The sequence below is a fragment of the Dendrobates tinctorius genome, unplaced genomic scaffold (assembly GCF_039654945.1).
Source record: "Dendrobates tinctorius isolate UK_male_01 unplaced genomic scaffold, ASM3965494v1 ptg000060l, whole genome shotgun sequence".
In the NCBI taxonomy this organism is placed as follows: Eukaryota; Metazoa; Chordata; class Amphibia; order Anura; family Dendrobatidae; genus Dendrobates; species Dendrobates tinctorius.
Window position 1 is genome coordinate 43,845,001 of NW_027361728.1, and position 20,678 is coordinate 43,865,678.

General features: G+C 44.5%; 1 protein-coding gene across 1 annotated transcript in view; it reads left to right on the forward strand.

Annotated features, from left to right (window-relative positions):
* Window positions 1–20,176, forward strand: part of PDCD10 (programmed cell death 10) — a 71,059-nt gene extending 50,883 nt beyond the window's left edge. The window contains exons 4-8 of the mRNA XM_073578934.1: window positions 2,246–2,363; window positions 2,729–2,855; window positions 5,099–5,177; window positions 5,727–5,809; window positions 19,692–20,176. Coding sequence (XP_073435035.1) covers window positions 2,246–2,363; window positions 2,729–2,855; window positions 5,099–5,177; window positions 5,727–5,809; window positions 19,692–19,773 — 489 coding nt within the window. The 3' untranslated portion in view covers window positions 19,774–20,176. The remainder of the gene's footprint in view (window positions 1–2,245; window positions 2,364–2,728; window positions 2,856–5,098; window positions 5,178–5,726; window positions 5,810–19,691) is intronic.
* The last annotated feature ends 502 nt before the right edge of the window (window positions 20,177–20,678 follow it).

Below are 20,678 nucleotides of genomic sequence, written 5' to 3' on the forward strand. Positions count from 1 at the left end.
GAGGAAACCGGAGTACCCGGAGGAAACCCACGCAAACACGGGGAGAACATACAAACTCCTTGCAGATGTTGTCCTTGGTGGGATTCGAACCCAGGACCCCAGTGCTGCAAGGCTGCAGCGATAACCACTAAGCCACCGTGTTGCCCATATCCATGTTCAATTGCCCTAATCTGGTCCAAAGAAAAATACGGTATAAAGGAAAATAAAATGCCCAAAACCCATATATTTTTTTTTTTTTTTTTTTTTGTTTTAAATGCAGTCATAAGAAATGACAAAGCACAGTTGGAGTCACTTCATCTGTAGAAACCCATACGACGTTATCACATTATGTAACCTGCGCTGTGAACTCTGTAGAGAGAAAAAAAATAAAACCATGTAAAGTATGGTTTGTTCACACCCTTCCTCAAAGAAATGGAAAATGTCAATTTCAAGCAAAAAATCACATCACACAGTCCATACAATAAAAAAAAAAAAAATCATCTTTCCTGAGTAGTCATGAAAGGCATGGGGGTTTTCAGCAGTCTCCTGATCATTATGGCAACCTAAGATGGCGTCACAGGCGCACCCATGGGTGCATAGAATGACATGCACCCTGTCAGCACACTTAAAGCACTGGGGTCCTGGGTTCAAATCCCACCAAGGACAGGATCTTCAAGGAGTATGTTCTCCCCATGTTTGCTTGGGTTTCCTCCCACATTCCGAAGACATACGGATACGGAATTTAGATTGTGAGCCCCATTGGGGACAGCGATGCTAATGTGTGCAAACTGTATAGCGCTGCAGAATGTTAGCACTATATTAAAATAAAGATTTATTATTATTAAATGCCACTGTCAGAGATTAAGTGACATTTAACAGGTTAATAGTGGCGCATGAAGCTCCTTTCCACCTGTGGCTGGCTGTTGGAGGCAAATGATGGCTGAGTATCACAGCCATCATCTGCCAGGAAAGAAGCATCAGTCAGGGAGCTGGCATATGACACAACTTTTCGTCATATATCGGAAGTGGTTTTTTTTTTTTTTTTTTAAATCAGATGATTTTTATTTAAAAGTTGTCAGCATGAAACTTTGACAATACATTTAACTTTAGCATATGATATAAACCATGTTCAACCTGACAGGCGATATAACTGTACTTACATCCCAAATCCCCTACCCTCCCCCCCCCATCCACCCTAACCCCATCCCTTTAAATCAATGCACTTATCACACACCATGTCACATTTTGAATCTTTTTTCGAGACAGCCACTTAAGATCCCTGTTTAAAGTACCAACACAGAGGGTCAAGGGCGCGTAGGTAGACTCATTCCTTCTCTCATAAGAGCCTCCGAAGCCAGGTCTAGGCGCTCCATCCAGCCACCTCACACATTCTCAAACTGCATGTGTTGACCTCTTTTTGCATATATGTTCTGTTCCATCAAAATAATAAAGTTAACCTTATTAGTTCCTGTCTAACTGGCGGTTTGTCATCTAACCAGTGGGCCGCAATGAGCTTTCTGGCTATGGTCAGCTTCCCCCACTCATCAACTGAAATATCCTCCATGCATCCCAATACACACGTCAGCGGGGTCCTTATAAGATCCACTCCCATTACCTCGGGGAAGTTCTTTAAAAAGGAACTATTTTCAACAAACAAGCTCATGTAAGAAACTTTTATGATAAATCTTATCTGAAAATTCAGCTTCTTTCTGCACGTTCAGACACTACTTCACCTCCTCCACGTTCTGACTACCTGCACATTGCGGTGTCAGTTTATGCTTCTTATTTATACTCGTTAGAGAGGGAAGGTGGAGAGAGGAAAAGATGATGTAAGAAAATAATCAGAGGGAAACCGCAAAGATCATGCTGAGCTGTCTAACAAGTCTTTTGCCTCACCCCAGAGCTTGATTCACTTCCAAAAAGCTCAGTACTGATGGTATAACTTACACCGTTTGGTGGCGGCTGCTTCTTCTGTGCACTAAGTAATAAAGATCAGAAATCTGTGTATGGGAGTGAACATGGCAGTTAGTGTCCTAATACCCGCTCATAGTTATCTGCAAATGGAGAGCCTGCAGAGAGAAACTTCTGAAAGTGCAAGCTATGCGGTGTAGTGGGCAGACACAATTAGTCCTCATATGCACATACAGTGCAGCTTATTCTGAAATTGCTTGAAAGTGCCTTCACCCTTGAAGTACATGAAACAAATGTGCTTGTGTGCCCTGAATTCTAAAATACAGCGTTATATAATTTATATTTTTTTCCACAGGCAGAAAAAGAGAATCCAGGGCTCACGCAAGATATTATTACAAAAATCCTCGAAAAGAAGAGTGTGGAAGTAAATTTTACAGAATCTCTTCTACGTATGGCAGCTGATGATGTGGAAGGTGAGGTTAAGCTCCGGTGCAGCGCCAATACCGCATCTAATAGTAATTGGGCACCTTCTACGCGTAGCATTATATCCTAATTGTGGGGACTGGTAGCTCATTAAAGTATTGTTATATGTAATCCATGCATACACTGCATATGCTCAGGGAATGGCTTTTTTTTTTTTTTTTCCTTCTGGCATTCTTCACATAAGTTTCCCAAATGTGTCAGTGGTTTTAAGGTTCAGTATGCAGCAAACGCTAGGAGTGGGAGGGAGTGTTCCAGGTTATAGGGGAAAGGCTTGTCCTGGCAATGCCCACTGGTTGTGTTCTGTTAGTGGAGAGGAAAGCCTTACTCACTGCTTTTGTTTTTCTATGGCACTTAGAATACATGATTGACAGGCCTGAACCGGAGTTCCAGGAACTGAATGAAAAAGCACGAGCACTTAAACAGATCCTTGGGAAAATACCTGATGAAATCAATGACAGAGTGAGGTTTCTTCAGACAATCAAGTGAGTCTCCTCTTCACTTTGCACCAACCTTCCTTTCACATGAAATGCTGTTCTAGCTCTCCAAGTGTATACACTTGTATGTCTAGCAATGTGGTAATGTCCTATAACCCATGGAGGACCGGTTACTTGCCAACTACCAAGTAAAATCCCACAACTCTAGCAGAGGATTGTAATCTTAATCCAGTGTTTTATTCATAGAAAAAAACCTCCTAGATACACAGCACGTACAACTCCAGCCACTGCGTAACGGCTGGCAATGGTGGGCCTGAAGTGCCTGGTACCAACTATGTGACCAGGCTATTCCTACATGAAGTCCCATCCTCTGTGTGCACATGCAGTACTGCGCAAGGGGGCTAGGCAGGTGTAGGAGAAAAAGCTGCAAAGTAACAATGCTTTCAAAATTTGAAGTGTTGGTAGGTTGCATTTTGATTGATTAAAAAAAGAAAAAGTAAACTAAGATAAAATTTAATTATGCAATCGCCCTTCTCCTTCAAAACATCATGAATTCTTCTAAGTACGCTTGCACAAAGTCTTTGGAGGAACTCTGCAGGGAGGTTGCTCCAAAATATTGGAGAACTAACTTCAGATCTTCCTTGGATGTAGGCTTGTGCAAATCTTTCTGTCTCCATGAAATCCCACACTGTCAGGGCTCTGTGGTGGCCATATCATTACTTCCAGGACTCCATGTTCTTCACTGAAGATTGTCTTTAATGACACTGGCTGCAAATGTATACTTCAGCCTTTCAGGCACCTTCCTGACTTTTCCATAAAAGTTGTCTGTTTTTCTCAGCATTGAGGGCACCATTAATCTCGGACAAAATCCTCCACTCCATTTATTAAAATGCAGCATTGGACTTGCAAGGAACCTCTACCATGCATCGCTCTTCACTGCAGACCCTCACTATTGTACCAGTCCAGGACTCTGGTTACAGCCCAGTATTTCATTTTGAAAGTTCAGTCCAAAGCACCTGATGCTATATGTGCGGTGGTGGTGATGTTCTTCATCGGAGTCACTTGGCTGCCTTTACATGTAGAGGGTATGGCGCTGTCTGCAACTTTTCTATGAAGACCACTTTTGACCAAACTTCTCTGCACAGCAGATGAGTGTAGCTGAGTCCCACCGATCACTGCTAGTTCTGATGCAGTAGACCTTGTCTTGTTCATGTGCTCAGTATTGCTATGGTCAGTTTCATGCCACAGGTGAAAGACTATTTTCCACAACCTCACCGTTTTACGAACAAATTCCACTGATATATATCGATACATTTATTCGGCCAGATGCCTATCTCATGGACAAAAAATCATCACCTTTTGTGGCAGAGTTTGGTTGTCCTCACCCAGGTTAAAGCTTCCTATACAGCTGTCTTGGTTAGTAAATGTGTTTTCAACCTACATATGAATACAAGGATAATTTTCCAGTTTGGTGTTATGTATGTGAGTCACCAATTTTAGCAGACTATTACCCTACAAAATCCCTGACTGTGTGCATGTGTAGCTAGAGGAATGGGTACTGTTTTGAAGGCAAAGGGCAGTCACACCAAATACTGATTTAGATTTGGGCTTCACGCCAGTTCATTTGCTTTCAAATTCATTAACTAATAGTTCATTTTTAACACTTTATAAAAAAAAAAAAATTGTACGATGTAGTTTTTTTCCACACCTGCCTAAATCCTTTTCACAGTAATGTTTTGCTGCCTGCGCTGAAATCCGCATGGGATGAGGGATCACAGTAGAAAGGACTTTTTTAGTGAGCCAGTTCCATCTATGTAATGTTATGGGCAGCAGCTCATTTGCAGAGCTGCCATATTATATTACATTTTGAAAGTGTTTAAATTTCGTTGTTTTTTTTAGTGCTATTCAGTCAACCTGGGGCTTACCGTTGCAGTAAACCTCCAATACTCTGCTTTACTTGTGGGTGCAGTAACCTGATGCACAGTGCGATACTGCGATTTGCCCACTGTAGGTCATCGCTGGTCCCAGCTATCCCATTCTGTACATGCATCACTGCTTAGGTCTGTGGCTGCAATGGTTGTATCCTAGTCTTGCAGATCGTTGCTTCTAAGTTGCTGGCGTGGTTGCAGGTTTAGGATGGGGGAGGGGGTGTATATATTATATCCTCTGTATATGATGTCATTGGACTAATTTAGGCTTGGTGGTACAGATGATCTGTTTTTTTTTTTCCCCATTGTTTTCTGTGTGACAGGTGTAATTTTACTTTTTTTTTTTTTTTTTTTTACTAACAGGGACATTGCGAGTGCGATAAAGGAGCTTCTTGACACAGTCAACAATGTTTTCAAAAAATATCAATATCAGAATCGTAGGGTAAGTCAAAAACCCATAATGATTGTATCCTAAACATAAGATTGCCAGCAAAGTGGGCCATGTCTCCATTTCTACCAGATGCACGTGCTTCTGCTATACCCTCCCATAACGTCTCTGTGCCAGTACTAGGGTATTAGCCCGGCTTGCTCCATGCCAGTTCAGTGTGAATAAGCTGGGGCAGACTGGTCGGTAGCCATGAGCGGCTGATAATCCATCACCACCGATGACCGGGACATTGTATTAGCCAGAGTGGTGTAAATGGCATGCTTGGCATTGTGCCAGTGGGGCAGAGGGAAGCTGAGAGGCACATTTCTATATCCACACTTGGGTCTGTGATGTTTTGGGTGTTTAAGTTACTGCAACCTTTTCTGTTGCAATTTTTGATCAAATAGCATCTGAAAATGTCACAGGCGATTCACATGGGTGCTGTCCGAGTCTCTGCTGTCCCAAAGCACTGCACGTGGATAGTAAAGCCAGATGGATGACTTGTCAATGAAGTGTGAAGAGATGTCCTTGTCTTGCGTTACTGACTACTTGTGTTTTTTGCAGGCACTCGAGCACCAAAAGAAAGAATTTGTAAAATACTCTAAAAGTTTTAGCGATACTCTCAAAACCTATTTTAAAGATGGAAAGTAAGTAGTTTTCTGTGACATGACTCCTTTCACAGTGCAGTGTTCAGCTCCAGATGAGCGGCGTAGAGTTCCAGCAACACAAGCCAAAAATGAGAAAAGTCATTTGTGTTGCTGAGCATGGGAAACTATACTTCAGTATACCAGAAAACATAGAATATTAAGCTGTGATGTTATACATAGGCACCTTTAAAGCCCCCACACACAATACGTGGCTGTCAAAATAAATAGAACCTCCTCAGCCAAGTCCTCCGGTGCTCTCTGGGAGACCTGCTGCTGGACTCCTCCTACAGCTGCTTGTCTTTGAGGATTGGCCGTCTGAAACTGGACACACGGCACTTATTTCCCCCAACACGATTTGTTGGTCAATAGTCTGAGGCCCCCCATACACATTATATCATCAGAGCCCGTCGATGATTGCTACTTTAGCTAGCATTGGTCTAATGCATGAGGTGACCTAAAGCCCTGCTCCACTTCCACAACACAAGGCGATTGGGGCAGGAGGATGTGTCATGTCTGCCATCTCTTGAGGTGTGCATGATCTCTTCCAGTCACGTACATCTCGCCACGTATCAGTAGACATGTCACCTGTCCGAATCTCCTCGTGATGTAGCAGTGAGTGGAGCAAGGCCTACCCTTTAACCTTTATACACTAGGTATTAGACTTCCGTAGCCCTGGTACTTTCTTTGTATCCTGTTAATGATGCTCCTTGCTTTTTGGAAAGGCCACTACTGTTTTGGGAGCAATTAATGATATTTTATTTTACAAGCTGTAACTCAATAGGATTAATGACATGAATTTAGTTTTGTGCTGTGTCTGTAAGCCAAAACCATAACTGGGGTCAGTCTGCTCTCCTGACATGTCCGTCTTTGTAAGTAACTGGAAATGTACAAATTTAATTGTTGGCTTTTACCAATTGGGATATGGTAACAACCAGCTATCAATTTTATTTCTACATTTTTAGTCAAAATAAGAGGAATGGCACAATACAGATTTACCAGAAAAGATATAGTATCTGTATCTAATGGAGGCAAGTATTAAGTGAAAAGGAAATTTATATTTTAAAACTCTAGATCTGAAAGCTGTGACATACAATTGTATTTAGCCCCACTGAGTCAATACTTTTGCAGGATCACCTTTTCACGTTCAAGTTTTTTGTGCAATATCTCCAGCTTTGCACATCTGAAATTTTTGCCCATTCTTCTTTGCTTACTCGCTCTAGGGCAGTGAGCTTAGATAAAGGCAATTTGTACAGCAATTTTGAAGTCGTGCCACAGATTCTCAATGAGATTTGGGTCTGGACTGTGACTGGCCTATTCACACACATGAGTGCTTTGATTATAAACCATCCATTATAACTCTGGTAATAGGTTTAGGGTCATTGTGTTACTGGTGAACCTACTACCCAGTCTCTGTTCATTTGTAGCCTCTAACATCAAAGATTGTCTTTTATTTAGCCATGACTATCTTCCCATCAACTCTGCCCAGTTTCCCTGTCCCTGCGGAAGAAAAGCATCCCCCCAGCAGGATGCTGCCATCATGTTTGACAGTGTGGATAGTGATTTCATAGTGATATTCAGTGCTAGAACTTTGAGCCAAGTGGAAAGTGCTAGATGTGGAGGAAAACTACTTTTGACCCCATCTGACAAAAGCACATTTCTCCACATACTAGCTGTGTCCCCTACACGACTTTTTGCAAACAGACTTCTTAAGACTTGAGTTTGAAAAAATAGCTTTTTTCCACTCTTCCATAAATGCCAGATTTGTAGAGTATATGACTAAGGGCACAGTCAGATGGCCATATAACATGGACGACCAATGCAATGCTCGGACTGGTCTGTGACTATCCTGACCAGAGCATGACGGCGCTATGTAATGGTCGCTCTGTCAGGAAAGCCGCCGGTCAGTCTGTGCGATGCGATAGTCGTATGTGTTATACGGCTGTCTGACTGCCCTTATAGTTGTCCTATGGACAGATTCTCCCACCTGAGCCATAGATTTCTGCAGCTCCACCAGAGTGACCATGGTTCTCTTGGCTGCTTCTCTAGCGCGCACCTTGCTTGGGATGTCAGTTTAAGTCAGTGTTTCCAAAACTTCAGTCCTCACGGATCCCCAACAGATCATGTTTTTAGGATTTTCTTAGTATTGCACAGGTGATGGAATTTAATATAAAGGCATCAGAAATTGCCACAGATTCTCAACTATGCAATACTAGGAAAATTCTGAAAACTTGTGTTACGGGCCAAGGACTGGAGTTTAGGAATCACTGGTTTAGGTGGACTGCCATGTCTTGCTAGGGTTGCAGTTGTGCCACAATTTTTTCTTTTTTTTTTTTTCTATAGTGCCAACATATTCCGCAGTACATTATTTTTTGTCTCTGAAATGTAAAGACATTACCGCATAAACCTATAATTCAACAATGCCAAGAGGAGTGAGGGCCCTGCTTACAATGTTTAAAGAAATAGGGGAGATGCAGATGGTAAATTTATAAGTTGCTTGTGTTGTCTGGTCCGGCCATCGATACAATAAATGGGGTATTCAAACAATGCAGCATGAACCGGTCATCAGTCAGTGTCAGTACAGTAGTCAGTGCTACTAACTGCATGGAGGCTGCATAAACAGATGTTATGAGGGAACAAATTGAAAGAAAATCTTGGAAAGGCAAAACTGTAATAGTTGCATGAATGGTGAAGCGATAGGACAAAAAGAAGAGCGTTTTAAGGGCACGCTTAAAACTGTGGGTATTAGGAATTAATCGAATTGTCCTGGGTAGTGCGTTCCAGAGAATTGGTGCAGTTTGTGAGAAGTCTTGGAGGTGAGAATATGTGGGTCAGATTATTGAGGATGTTAGTCTTGGGTTCTTAGCAGAACAGAGGGCGTAGGTAGGGTAATACATAGATGAGGGATGAGATGTAGGGTGGTGCAGAACTGTAGAAAGCTTTGCGGGTGAGAGTGATAAGTTTCTATTGCATTCTGTAGCGGAAGGGTAACCAGTGCAATGACTGGCACCTGCTAGATGCATCAGTGTAACAGTTAAAGGCATATGATCCTGGCTGCTGCATTCAGAACGGAGGGGAGAGGAGAGTTGAGTAAGAGGCAGACCAATTTGTAGAGAGTTGCAGTAGTCAAATACTCCCATTTTTGGATGAAGAATTGAACAGTGCCACATGAGATGTTCAAAGCTTGAACTATTTATTTTTTTTAAATACCGTATATACTTGTGTATAAGCAGAGTTTTTTAGCCCTTTTTTTTGTGCTGAAATCGCCCCCCTTGGCTTATACACGAGTCTTTGGGGAAGGGGAGCCTGCGACTGGCACAGTGACAGCTGCCGGCTAACAGAAGACATGATACTCTCCTGGCGCCATCACTGGATCAGATCTCCATCCCTTCATCGGATCTCCATCCCTGCATCTCCCTCTGAGTGTCGGCAGCTTCTTCCTGTGTTTAGCGGTGACGTGGTACTGCTCATTAAGGTAATTAATATGCACGCATCTCCACTCCCATAGGTGTGGAGCGCATAATCATTGACCTTAATGAGCGGTATCACGTGACCGCTCTGCACAGGAAGAAGATGGCCGCTACCATCGGAGATAAAGGGACCAGGTGCCGTGCGGGCAGGGTATGTAGGCCAAGTGTGTGTGTGACAGGGGCTGCGGACAATGCATATCTGGCTTATACTCGAGTCAATAAGCTTACCCAGTTTTCCGTGGCAAAATTAGGTGCCTTGGCTTATACTCGAGTATATACGGTAACCAACCCTTCTTTTTACTCTTCACAACTTTGTCCCTGACCTGTCTGGTGTGTTCCTTGGTTTTCATGATGCTGTTTTTGTATCGGAATACAGGGGGGTGAATAGAAATGCATGTCACAATTTTCAAATGTATATATTTTTTTAAATGGCTAGAAAACCATGAATAATTTCCTTTACACTTCACATATACTTGCTACATTGTGCTGGTATGTTACATAAAATCCCAATAAAATACACTTAAGTTTGTGAGTGTAACTAGTACAATAAAAAGTGAAAAATTTCATGTGGTATGACTACTTTTACTTGGTTGTGTATAAAAAAAAAAAAAAAATTTTATGCCTGTATCTGGCCCACGGATTCCAGATTTTCACGGTTGGATCCCGTCAGCTGTAACATGCTTGATATTTACAAATGTGTATATATTTGTGTATATTGTATATTATATAAACTTGTATATTAGTTAATATATAATGTAAGATAATACATAATATAATCATAGTATATTATCTTATACTGTATATTACACTCACCCATGACAGCACCTCGGAGAGAAGGGATCCGCCCATCAAGGACAGGAACCTACAGATAAAAGGGTGGTACCTCTCCTCTGCCCCAAGTTGGGTTCCTGTCCCTGACTGGTGACCTACAGTATAGCGGTACCTGAAAAGATGAAGATCTGGGGCTGACCTGTCTGGATCCTGGCAGCGGGGAGGCCCCTGTCACGGCGGGTGCAGTTCCCAAATTAAAAAATGGGCATTTGAAAATGCTCCTAGCTGCAAGCGTCCTGTGCAAAATGGAGGATAGCGACCAGCAGCAGCATCACCACCGGTAGAATGACCGGGACAGGCGAGACACCCAATCCAGTAGTCACTCCACGCAGATCAGCTGCACAGAGCAAGTCATCATCCTTGGATCATCCTGTACAGGATTCGATTCCACCTCCCCTACTCAGTACCTGCGACCGCATACATCTGGTGAGTGATCTTTGAGTATGTTCACCTTTGTAATAGGCTTCTTTTCTCTCTCACCCATTACAGCACCACGGAGAGAGGGGATCCGCCCTTCAGGGAACAGGAACCTACAGATAAAAGGGCGGTACCTCTCCTCCACCTTCAGTTGGGTTCCTGTCCCTGACAGGGGGGGGGGAGAGTCCGTGATTTGAAGAGTCCGAATCCGGGGCCGACCTGACCGGTATGCGGCAGGAGCGGTGCCCGAAGCCGCTGCCGAGTGAGCGGGGGGGGGGGGGGGGAGACGTCTGAGCCGCTGCTCCGGAAAGGAGATCGGGGCTCGCGGGGACCCGGTAGATGTGTGGGCAGCGCCATGGTACAGAGTACCAAGATGGCCACTGCCCAGGAAGTAGAGGAGCGGCTTCCGGGTCCCTGAAACCGGCCAATGCGCAGGAGCACGCTCCCCGGCCAGCGCGGTGCAGGATGGGAGCGGTGACATCACGGGGCCGTCAAATTTAAAAATGGTGGATTCAGAACTCCTGGCTGGAAGCGATCCTGATAATGGGGGATAGCGACCAGCAACAGGAGCAGCATGCCAGGCTGCAGCTCAAGCAGCAGCAGCACCACCAACACCACCACCGGCAGAAGGAACGAAATAGAGATGGCTGTTCCAGAAGTCGCTTCACGCGGCGCAGTACGTCAGCGGCAAGGAGCAAATCACCACCAGGAGATCAGGACCTGACTCCATCTCCCGAACCGGTACCTGCAGCCGCGCACCTTTGGGGGTAAGTGATCTTCGTGAATGTTCACCCTTGTAATACAATTCCTCTCCCTTATTAGGGAAAGAAGGGAAAAAAGAACAGGGAATGTCCCACTTGCACTAGACCCCTACCTGTATCATGGGAGAAAAAACTGAGTCTTGCACAAAAGAAATTCTTTGTCAGGAGACTCCGGATTTCGCATCCGACCTAAGGGCCGCAATCAAATCAGAGGTTTATAGCGCCCTCATATCCCTTAAGCATAGGGATAAAACGAGGAAGAAAGACCCGATAGGAACCTCCTAGTCAGACTCTTCCACGTCGGGAGAAATCACATCTAAAACCTCGGAATCCGGCTCCTCAGACAAGGAAATGGGAGGGAGTCACTGTTTTCCCCTAGAAGAGGTAGACAGACTAGTAAAAGCTGTAAGGTCTACCATGGGGGTATTGGACCCTAGGCCGGATAAAACAGTACAGGGCATAATGTTCGGGGGGCTAGGCTAGAAAAAACGAGTATTTCCGCTTAATGAAATTGTTAAGGGCCTAATCAAAAAAGAATGGGACAAGCCAGACAGGAAAAATGCTACAGTCCCTTCCTTTAAAAGAAAATATCCCTTTGAGGAGGAGGCATCTACATCTTGGGATAAAGCCCCGAGCTCGACGTAGCAGTCGCAAAGGCCTCAAAGAAATTCGCCCTTCCCTTTGAGGACATGGGCACCCTCAGGGACCCCCTAGATAAAAAGGTGGATACCTTTCTAAAGGGGGCATGGGAGTCAGCAGGCGGTAACCTCAGGCCAGCCATAGCGGCGACATGTACTTCAAGAGCCCTAATGGTATGGGTGGACCAATTGAGAAACAGCTGAGGGAAGGGACACCAAGGGATAAGATCTTAGATTCTATCCCAGTAATAAGGGGAGCGGCTGCCTTCCTAGCGGACTCATCGGCCGATTCAGTCAGGCTATCGTCCAAAACAGCAGCACTTTCAAACGCGGCCCGAAGAACACTATGGCTTAGTTGGCCAGGGGACCTACAGACCAAAATGAAATTGATCAATCCCCTGTGAAGGGAAATTCCTTTTTGGGGAGACGTTAGATGACATCCTCCAGAAAGCAGGGGACAATAAGGGTTCCCGAATTTGGGGCCAGCAGCATTTAAAAGGCCCTTTCGAAATAGGTTTTTTTCAGAGGAGACCACCGAGGGAACAAAAGTGGGATGACAAAAGAGAGGGTTCTTTAGTAACTCTTCCCGAGACAAAAAGCCCTCCAAGTGACAGTACACCCAGGGGGTGGGGGGGGAGGTTAACCCTTTTTCTTCCAGCCTGGAGGAGAATTTCAAACAACCCATGGATAGTAAACCTAATCCAGGAGGGCCTAAGAATAGACTTTCTCTCTCTTCCACCTTAAAAGTATGTAATAACGCCGCTGAGATCCAGTATGCGAGAACAGGAAGCGCTAGAAAGCGAAGTCCTAGGCCTAGTAAAAAGGAGGTTCCCCTGCAGGATATGGGCAGAGGGTTCTACTCCCCTCTTTTTCTAGTAACCAAACCGGACGGCACCTTTCGAGCGATCATAAATCTGAAAAAGCTAAACGAATACGTCAGGAATCATAGCTTCAAAATGGAGTCGATCAGGTCCACCACCAAAATCCTGTTCCCAAACTGCTACATGACGGTGCTAGATCTCAGCGATGCCTATTATCACGTCCCTATCCACAAAGACTCCAGAAAATATCTCAGGTTAGCCGTCTCAATAAATGGCAAGGTGAAAGAATTCCAGTACAGAGCCCTGCTGTTCGGAATATCAATAGCCCTGCGGGTATTTATCAAAATAGTAGCAGAAATGATGGCTCGTATAAGGGAACAAGACATAGGAAATCGTCTAGATCGGGATTATTACTAATAGCAGGCAGCTCGGCTCAAAAATGCAGGGAGCAGAGGGACAGGGTGATGGACACTCTACAAGGCCTAGGCTGGCTTCTAAATCTAAAAAAAATCAAGATTAGAGCCCAGCAGGGTACAAGAATTCTTGTACCTAAAGGGGGTTTTACACTAAGCGATATCGCTAGCAATATCGCTAAAACGTCACTGGTTTTGTGACGTTATAGCGATATTGCTAGCGATATCGCTATGTGTGATACTTACCAACGACCGGCTCCCCCGCTGTCCATCGCTGATCGCGCGAGAATGTCCGGCTCCATTTCTCGTCGGGCGCTTCCTGCTGAGACTTCCTGCTGTGACGACAAGCGACGCTGGACGCGGGCGGGAGGACACAGGATCGCTGTGTGTGAATGGTAAGTATCGTGCGCTGCGTCGCTGCTGAATCGCTGTGAGATCTTTCTGTATGAAAGCTCACTAGCGATCATTTAGCGATGCACCAGCGATCCTGACCGGGTCGGATCACTGGTCGGATCGTTGGTGCATCGCTAAATGTAAAAGGGCCTTAACACTGGACTCAAACATTCAGGATTGTCGCTTCCCAGACCACAAAAAGGAGAAAATCGCTCAAATTACAGCAAGAGCAATCCAAAATCCATCTGACCTTAAGGAAAGCTATGTCACTGCTGGGTTCCCTATCCGCCTGCCAGCAGTTCAATGGGCTCAGTTACACACGAGAGATCTCCAGTGGGACATATTAGCCAACCAGGCAGCAATAGGGGGACACCTAGAGGGTCGTATTACCCTAAATTCAAGAACTATTCATTCCCTAGCTTGGTGGGGAAACCAGGAAAATCTGTCCAAAGGGATCCCCTGGGTAACAAAGATAACACACATAGTGACAACGGATGCCAGTCCCACGGGATGGGGAGCACACCTGAACAACAAGGTGGCTCAGGACGTGTAGGGATATCAAGAATTAAAAGCCTCCTCAAATCAAAGAGCTTCTAGCAGTAAGCTATGCACTGACACACTTCCTACCCCTGCTCCAGAATCACCATGTCCGCATTCTTTCAGACAATCGAGTCACAGTGGCCTATATAAATCATCAGGGGGGAACCAGGACCAAAGCCCTAATGGACACATCCGCCAGAATCCTCAAACTAGCGGAGGCAAACCTGCTATCTGTCAGCCCTACACATCTGGGGTACAGAGAATCAAAGGGCAGACTTTTCTGAGCTGCACCCAGTTACGACAAGGGGAATGGGTACTAAAGTGGTCCATTTTTCGGCAGATTGTAAAAATGTGGGGGACCCCAGACATAGATCTGTTTGCTGATTTCAAAAGCAAAAAAGTAGAAACCTTCTGCTCTCTAGATCTCGGGGGAATCCTCTAACTCTGGACGCCTTTATGCTCCCATGGACACAGTCTAACATATGCCTTTCCCCCAATCGTGCTCATTCCAGCGGTCCTAAGGAAAGTCAGGGAGGATGGGGCAAGAATGATACTGATAGCCCCTTTATGGCCCAAAAGAACCTGGTTTTCCTGGCTAAGAATGCTCTCAGTAACCGACCCATGGATCCTACCGGATCTCCCGGACCTGCTATTGCAGGGCCCAGTGTTACATCCTCTGGCACCGAACCTCCATTTAACAGCATGGAATTTGAGAGGGCGCTGATGAGGGACGGGATTTTCAGATTACCTGATAACTACATTACAAAAAAGTAAGAAACCGGTTACGATGAGAGCTTACGGCAGAACATGGAAAAAATTCCTATCCACTTCTAGGAAAAAGGTTCAGGACGGGGTTCAGATTGATAAGATCCTAGAATTTCTACAAAAGGGCCGAGAACAGGGTCTGGCGGTCAACACATTAAAAGTACAAATAGAGGTGTTAGGCGCCCTCTATAACCATGATGTGGCCGGTGACCCTTGGGTAGCACGGTTTATTAAGGCCGCAACCAGATCTAGGCCAATAGCTAGTCAAAGGTTACCGTCATGGGACCCAAGTCTTGTACTTTCAACACTGACAGGCCCTCCGTTCGAACCAATTTACTCGGCACCCCTAAAAATCCTGTCACTTAAAACGGTGCTTCTGGTGGCACTAACATCAGCTCGAAGAGTGAGTGATATTCAAGCCTTATCAGCAAGGCCACCTTTTACAAAAACTCTAGAGGATAGTCATCCTAAAACCTGACCCGGCATATCTACCTAAAGTATCATTACATTTCCACAGGTCCCAAGAGGTAGTCCTTCCTTCTGCCCAAATCCAAAAAATAAGGGGGAAAAAAAATTCCACACTTTAGATGTTAAAAGGTGCCTAGTACAGTACTTGGAGGCCACCAAAAAATGTAGGAAGGAAGGCTCTCTTTGTATGTTTCCAGGGTCCTCGGAAGGGGCTCAAGGCATCCAAGAGTACCCTGGCAAGGTGGATAAGGGATGCGATTGCCCTGGCATACTCATTCAGTGGAAATACCATCCCGGAGGGGCTGAGAGCTCATTCCACAAGGGCAATGGTGACCTCATGGGCTGAAAGATCTGAGGTATCAATAGAACAAATCTGTAAGGCAGCCACCTGGTCATCACCTTCAACCTTTTTCAGGCACTATAGATTAGATCTAGCCTCTACGTCTGACCTGACCTTCGGGAGAAGGGTCGTTCAGGCGGTGGTCCCTCCCTAAGCTACCAATCTCTAATTCTTTCCGTGGTACTGTCATGGGTGATAGAGAATAGCTTAGTTACTCACCGATAACGGTGTTTTTCGGAACCCATGATAGCACCCACTTATTCCCCTCCCCTTCAGGAGTGTGGTGAGCACGTTTTACTATTAGTGTTTCCGTTTAGGCACGGTGCTTTTGATAAATAAGCAGTATTATAATATTGTGTATATATTTCTGTTGTCTAACCTGGAGACCCTCTGATGCTCTGTAACCAACTGAAGGCGGAGGAGAGGTACCGCCCTATTATCTGTAGGTTCCTGTCCCTGAAGGGCGGATCCCCTCTCTCCGTGGTGCTGTCATGGGTTCCAAGAAACACCGTTATCGGTGAGTAACTAAGCTATTCCCTTATTAGGGAAAGAAGGGGGTAAAGGAAGAACAGGGAATGCCTGTAACAGAGCCTTACCAGAATCATGGGATAAGAAGCTCTGTGAATCTTGTATACAAGAAGTGCTCTGCGTGGAAACCCTGGATTTCGCCTCTGATCTTAGAGCTGTAATTAGATCAGAGGTTGAGTGCCCTTACATCTCTATAACGGGGATATGGTAAAAAAGGACACCTTACTGTCTTTCCAATCAGATCTCTCCACATCTGGGGAAGTTAACTCTGATACATTGGACTCTTTCTCCTCAGACGAGGAAACGGGGGGCCCTCATTGGTTTCCCCTAGACGAGGTAGATACGCTAGTGAAAGCTGTGAGATCTACCCATCGGGGTGTCGGACCCTCGTCTTGATAGGTTTGTTCAAGACATAATGTTCGGGGGACTGGGCCAAAAGAAACGCAGGGTATTTCCGCTAAATGAGAATGTACAGGGCCTGATCAAAAAAGAATGGGAGAAGCCGGACAAAAAGTACTCCACGGTCCCTTCCCTTAAAAGGAAATATCCCTTCGATGAGGAGTCATCCACGTCTTGGGACAAGGCCCCGAAACTTGATGTGGCTGTGGCCAAGGCGTCAAAGTTCACCCTCCCTTTTTAGGACATGGGTACACTTAAAGACCCCTTAGATAAAAAATCTGACACCTTCCTCAAGGGGTTAACAAGAAGATTGGAGTAAAAGAATCCACAAAAAGTAAAGTAGTATACTTTTAATTAAACTCGTATATATGAGTCACCAATACATTTAATAAGGACAATAGTACAATGCTACAAAGTTCCGTTAGAAAAAGGAATTCAGGTGCAGAAAAACACATGCAATAGCACAGTACCAACAGGCAAGAAGAAAATTGGATATAATAAAGTGACAGTGCTTCAAGTTTTGTCCAGATAATCAAATCGCCTAGTATGTGACCATATCAAAGAGAGTATCTAATCCCGCATAGTAATGCACATATAAATGAGACCACAAACAGGCCATAGTAGTTAGTAAATCTTACCCAAAATTTGAATGGGATTCACAGCCCCACGACGAAGCCCACGCGAAACGCGCGTAGGGGCTACACGTGCGGTGCACATGCTATCGATCACCGATCCTTGGATCCTACAGAATCTCTCAGACCTCCTATCTCTGTGACCGGTATCACACCCTCGGGCAGTGAACCTCCATTTAACAGCATGGAATTTGAAAGGACACTGCTGAGGGGAAGGGGGCTTTTGGAGAACCTAATTACTACACTACCAAAAAGTAGGAAACCGGTCATGACAAAGGCTTATGGGAAAACCTGGAAGAAATTCCTGTCCACCTCTGGGGTAAGTTCAGGATGGGGTCCAGGTTACTAAAATTCTCGCATTTTTTACAGAAGGGCCTAGAACAAGGTTTAGCAGTCAATACATTAAAGGTGCAGGTAGCAGCTTTAGGCGCTCTATATAACGATGATGTGGCAGGTAACCCATGGATAGCACGATTCATTAAAGCTGCAGCTAGATCTAGGCCAATAATTAGTTGGAAATTACCTTCGTGGGATCTGAGTCTGGTACTATCTGCACTAACAGGTTCCCCGTTTGAGCCTATTGAGTCAGCCCATCTAAAAATCTTATTGTTAAAAACTGTTCTACTGGTAGCACTAACATTGGCCCGTACGGTGAGCGATATTCAGGCTCTATCCTGCAGTACCACCATTTACAAAATTTTTTGAAAATGGTCATCCTAAAACCTGACCCGGCCTACTTACCTAAAGTAGCATCACATTTCCATAGGTCCCAAGAAGTAGTCCTTCCTTTCTTCTGCCCAAATCCTAAGAATAGGGGAGAAGAGAGGTTTCACACCCTAGACATGAAGAGATGCCTAGTTCAGTACCTAGAGGCCACCAAGGGGTTAGGAAGGAAGGTTCTCTGTTTTCCAGTGGCCCAGGAAGGGACTCAAAGCATCCAAGAGTACTCTGGCAAGGTGGATAAGGGATGCGTTTGCCCAGGCCTACTCTTCCAGTGGGAATACCATCCCGGAAGGGTTGAGAGCCCATTCCACAAGAGCAATGGCGACCTCATGGGCTGAGAGATCTGAGGCATCAATGGAACAGATCTGTAAGGTGGCCACCTGGTCATCACCTTCCACCTTTTTCAGGCACTATCGGTTAGATTTAGCCTCTACGTCTGACTTGACCTTCGGGAGAAGGGTCCTTCAGGCTGTGGTCCCTCCCTAAACTACCAGTTTCTAATTCTCTCTCTCTCCGTGGTGCTGTCATGGGTGATCAAGAAAAACGTAGTTACTTAACGATAACGGTATTTTTCAGAGCCCATGACAGCACCCGCTTATTTCCCCTCCATCACATGTGAGGTGAGCACGGTTTACTGTTCGTAGAGTTTTCATATCGGCACGGTGTTCTTTGATAATAGGCAATATTATAATGTTATATTTCTGTTTAACCTGGAGACCCTCTGATGCTCTGTAACCAACTGGGGGCAGAGGAGAGGTACCGCCCTTTTATCTGTAGGTTCCTGTCCCTGATGGGCGGTTCCTCTCTCTCCGTGGTGCTGTCATGGGCTCTGAGAAATAGTTATCGGTAAGTAACTACGTTATTTTTTTACACATTTGTAAATAGATCTTAGTAAACCAGACATGTTAACAGCTGACGGGATCCAATCTTGGAATCGGTGCGCCAGATACACACCTTGCATACTTTACTTTTGAATGGATTTTGCATTGTGCTGTCCACTCTTGCGGCCACCCTCAGTGATATAGGTGTAAACTAGAAACATCTGCTTTTTTTCCACATTTTTGTGCTACAGTGAAGGTGCTTGTGACCAACAATCAGTAGCAGTTCATTGTCTAATGGGCTCCTTACTGTTGTAAAGTTTATTCAGGTCTGGTATACCGGACATGGTACCTTGCAGGCCATCTCTCATTTGATCACTCTATGGCACTTGGACTTGCATTTTGGTGCTCCCAGTGCGCAGCTGTACTGGTACTGTACATGTCGCTTGTGTCTGCAGCTTCTCTATAACATGGGATAAAACTTTGTTCAGTTCCCTTATGTCCAGCCAAATTTGTGACCCATTTAGTCTAGCCAATAATGGTTAGACAAGAGTTCCACGCTGTTAACCCATATGAATGTGTGGGTAATCGCCTGATAAGAGAGCAGAATGCTTGTTCACTAGTTTTGATTTTACGTCACTTTTTTAAAATCCTCCTTTTGAGCAGCACATTACCCCATGTAAACAGGTGCTGTGCTGCCGATAACCTGATATTCTATGGGCAAGAAATAATCTGCGATGTAGAATGTTCATGGGCCGCTCTGCTTGTATACATCCAATGGTGACCATTAAACAACTCTGATCAGCCCTTGTATAAGGGGCACTGGAGAGCCATAATCGATGCCAAAAAGTCAAACTCTTTGAATCTCCTGGATTTATAATGTAATTGACTAACTTTTATTTTATTCCTTTTTTTTTTTTTTTTGCAGGGCATTAAATGTATTTATAAGTGCCAACCGCCTAATTCATCAAACCAACTTGATACTCCAGACCTTTAAAACTGTGGCCTGAACCGTGTAAATGAATGAAAGCTGTAATTTTAAGTGGTGGACAGAGCTACTTTTATTATGTAAATTAAGTTTTGACTGTATAAATTATCAGTTCCGCCAGAGGGACATGCAGGATGTTTAATGGGATTATTGCCATCTTACACCATATTTTTGTAAGATATATTGTAGCTTATCATAATCTCACAATGAAGATTTTGCATCACTTTTTGCTATTATCATTCTTTTCAGAATTATAAGCCAAAAGAATTTACGCCTTAATGTGTCATTATATAACATTCCTTATAAGAATTGTAAATATTGGTGTTCTGTTTCTGACATTTTAACTTGAAACCGAAGAGCTGCAAGATTATGTATTTAACAATATTTGGTGGCAAATATTCAATAAATAGTTTACAAATGTTAAACGCCATAGTGTCTTGCATGATTGACTTCTCTTATTGTACATTGACCTGGAAGTTGTGGAACATATGTGACTTGTTTTTTGGACTGGCACACTTGCGTGAGACTAGTTCTCTGAGCCACACTTGGGGAAATATGGTCCTCCAACACGTGACAACTTTTTCACAGTGACCAGCGAATTCTCAGCAGGACAGTTAGGTTGTTAGAAACATGATTAGAATTGAAGGAGTTGTACCAAGTACATGGGCTGTTCCGCATCAATAATATAATGGATAACCTCTTGGTCAACTTGGTATCCGACTGCTGGGACATCTACTGCTGATATGGCAAATCGGGCTCGGCTGAGGGCACCCACACTCTATTCTACCAAAATCTGCATGCTAAATAGAGCTCATGGCGGGATGGGATGGGAAAGGGCTCTTAATTGTAGTGTACAACCTAATATGGGGTGTCTCCATATTCTGAAAAATTACTTAAATAATTTAGGCTACTTTCACACTTGCGTTT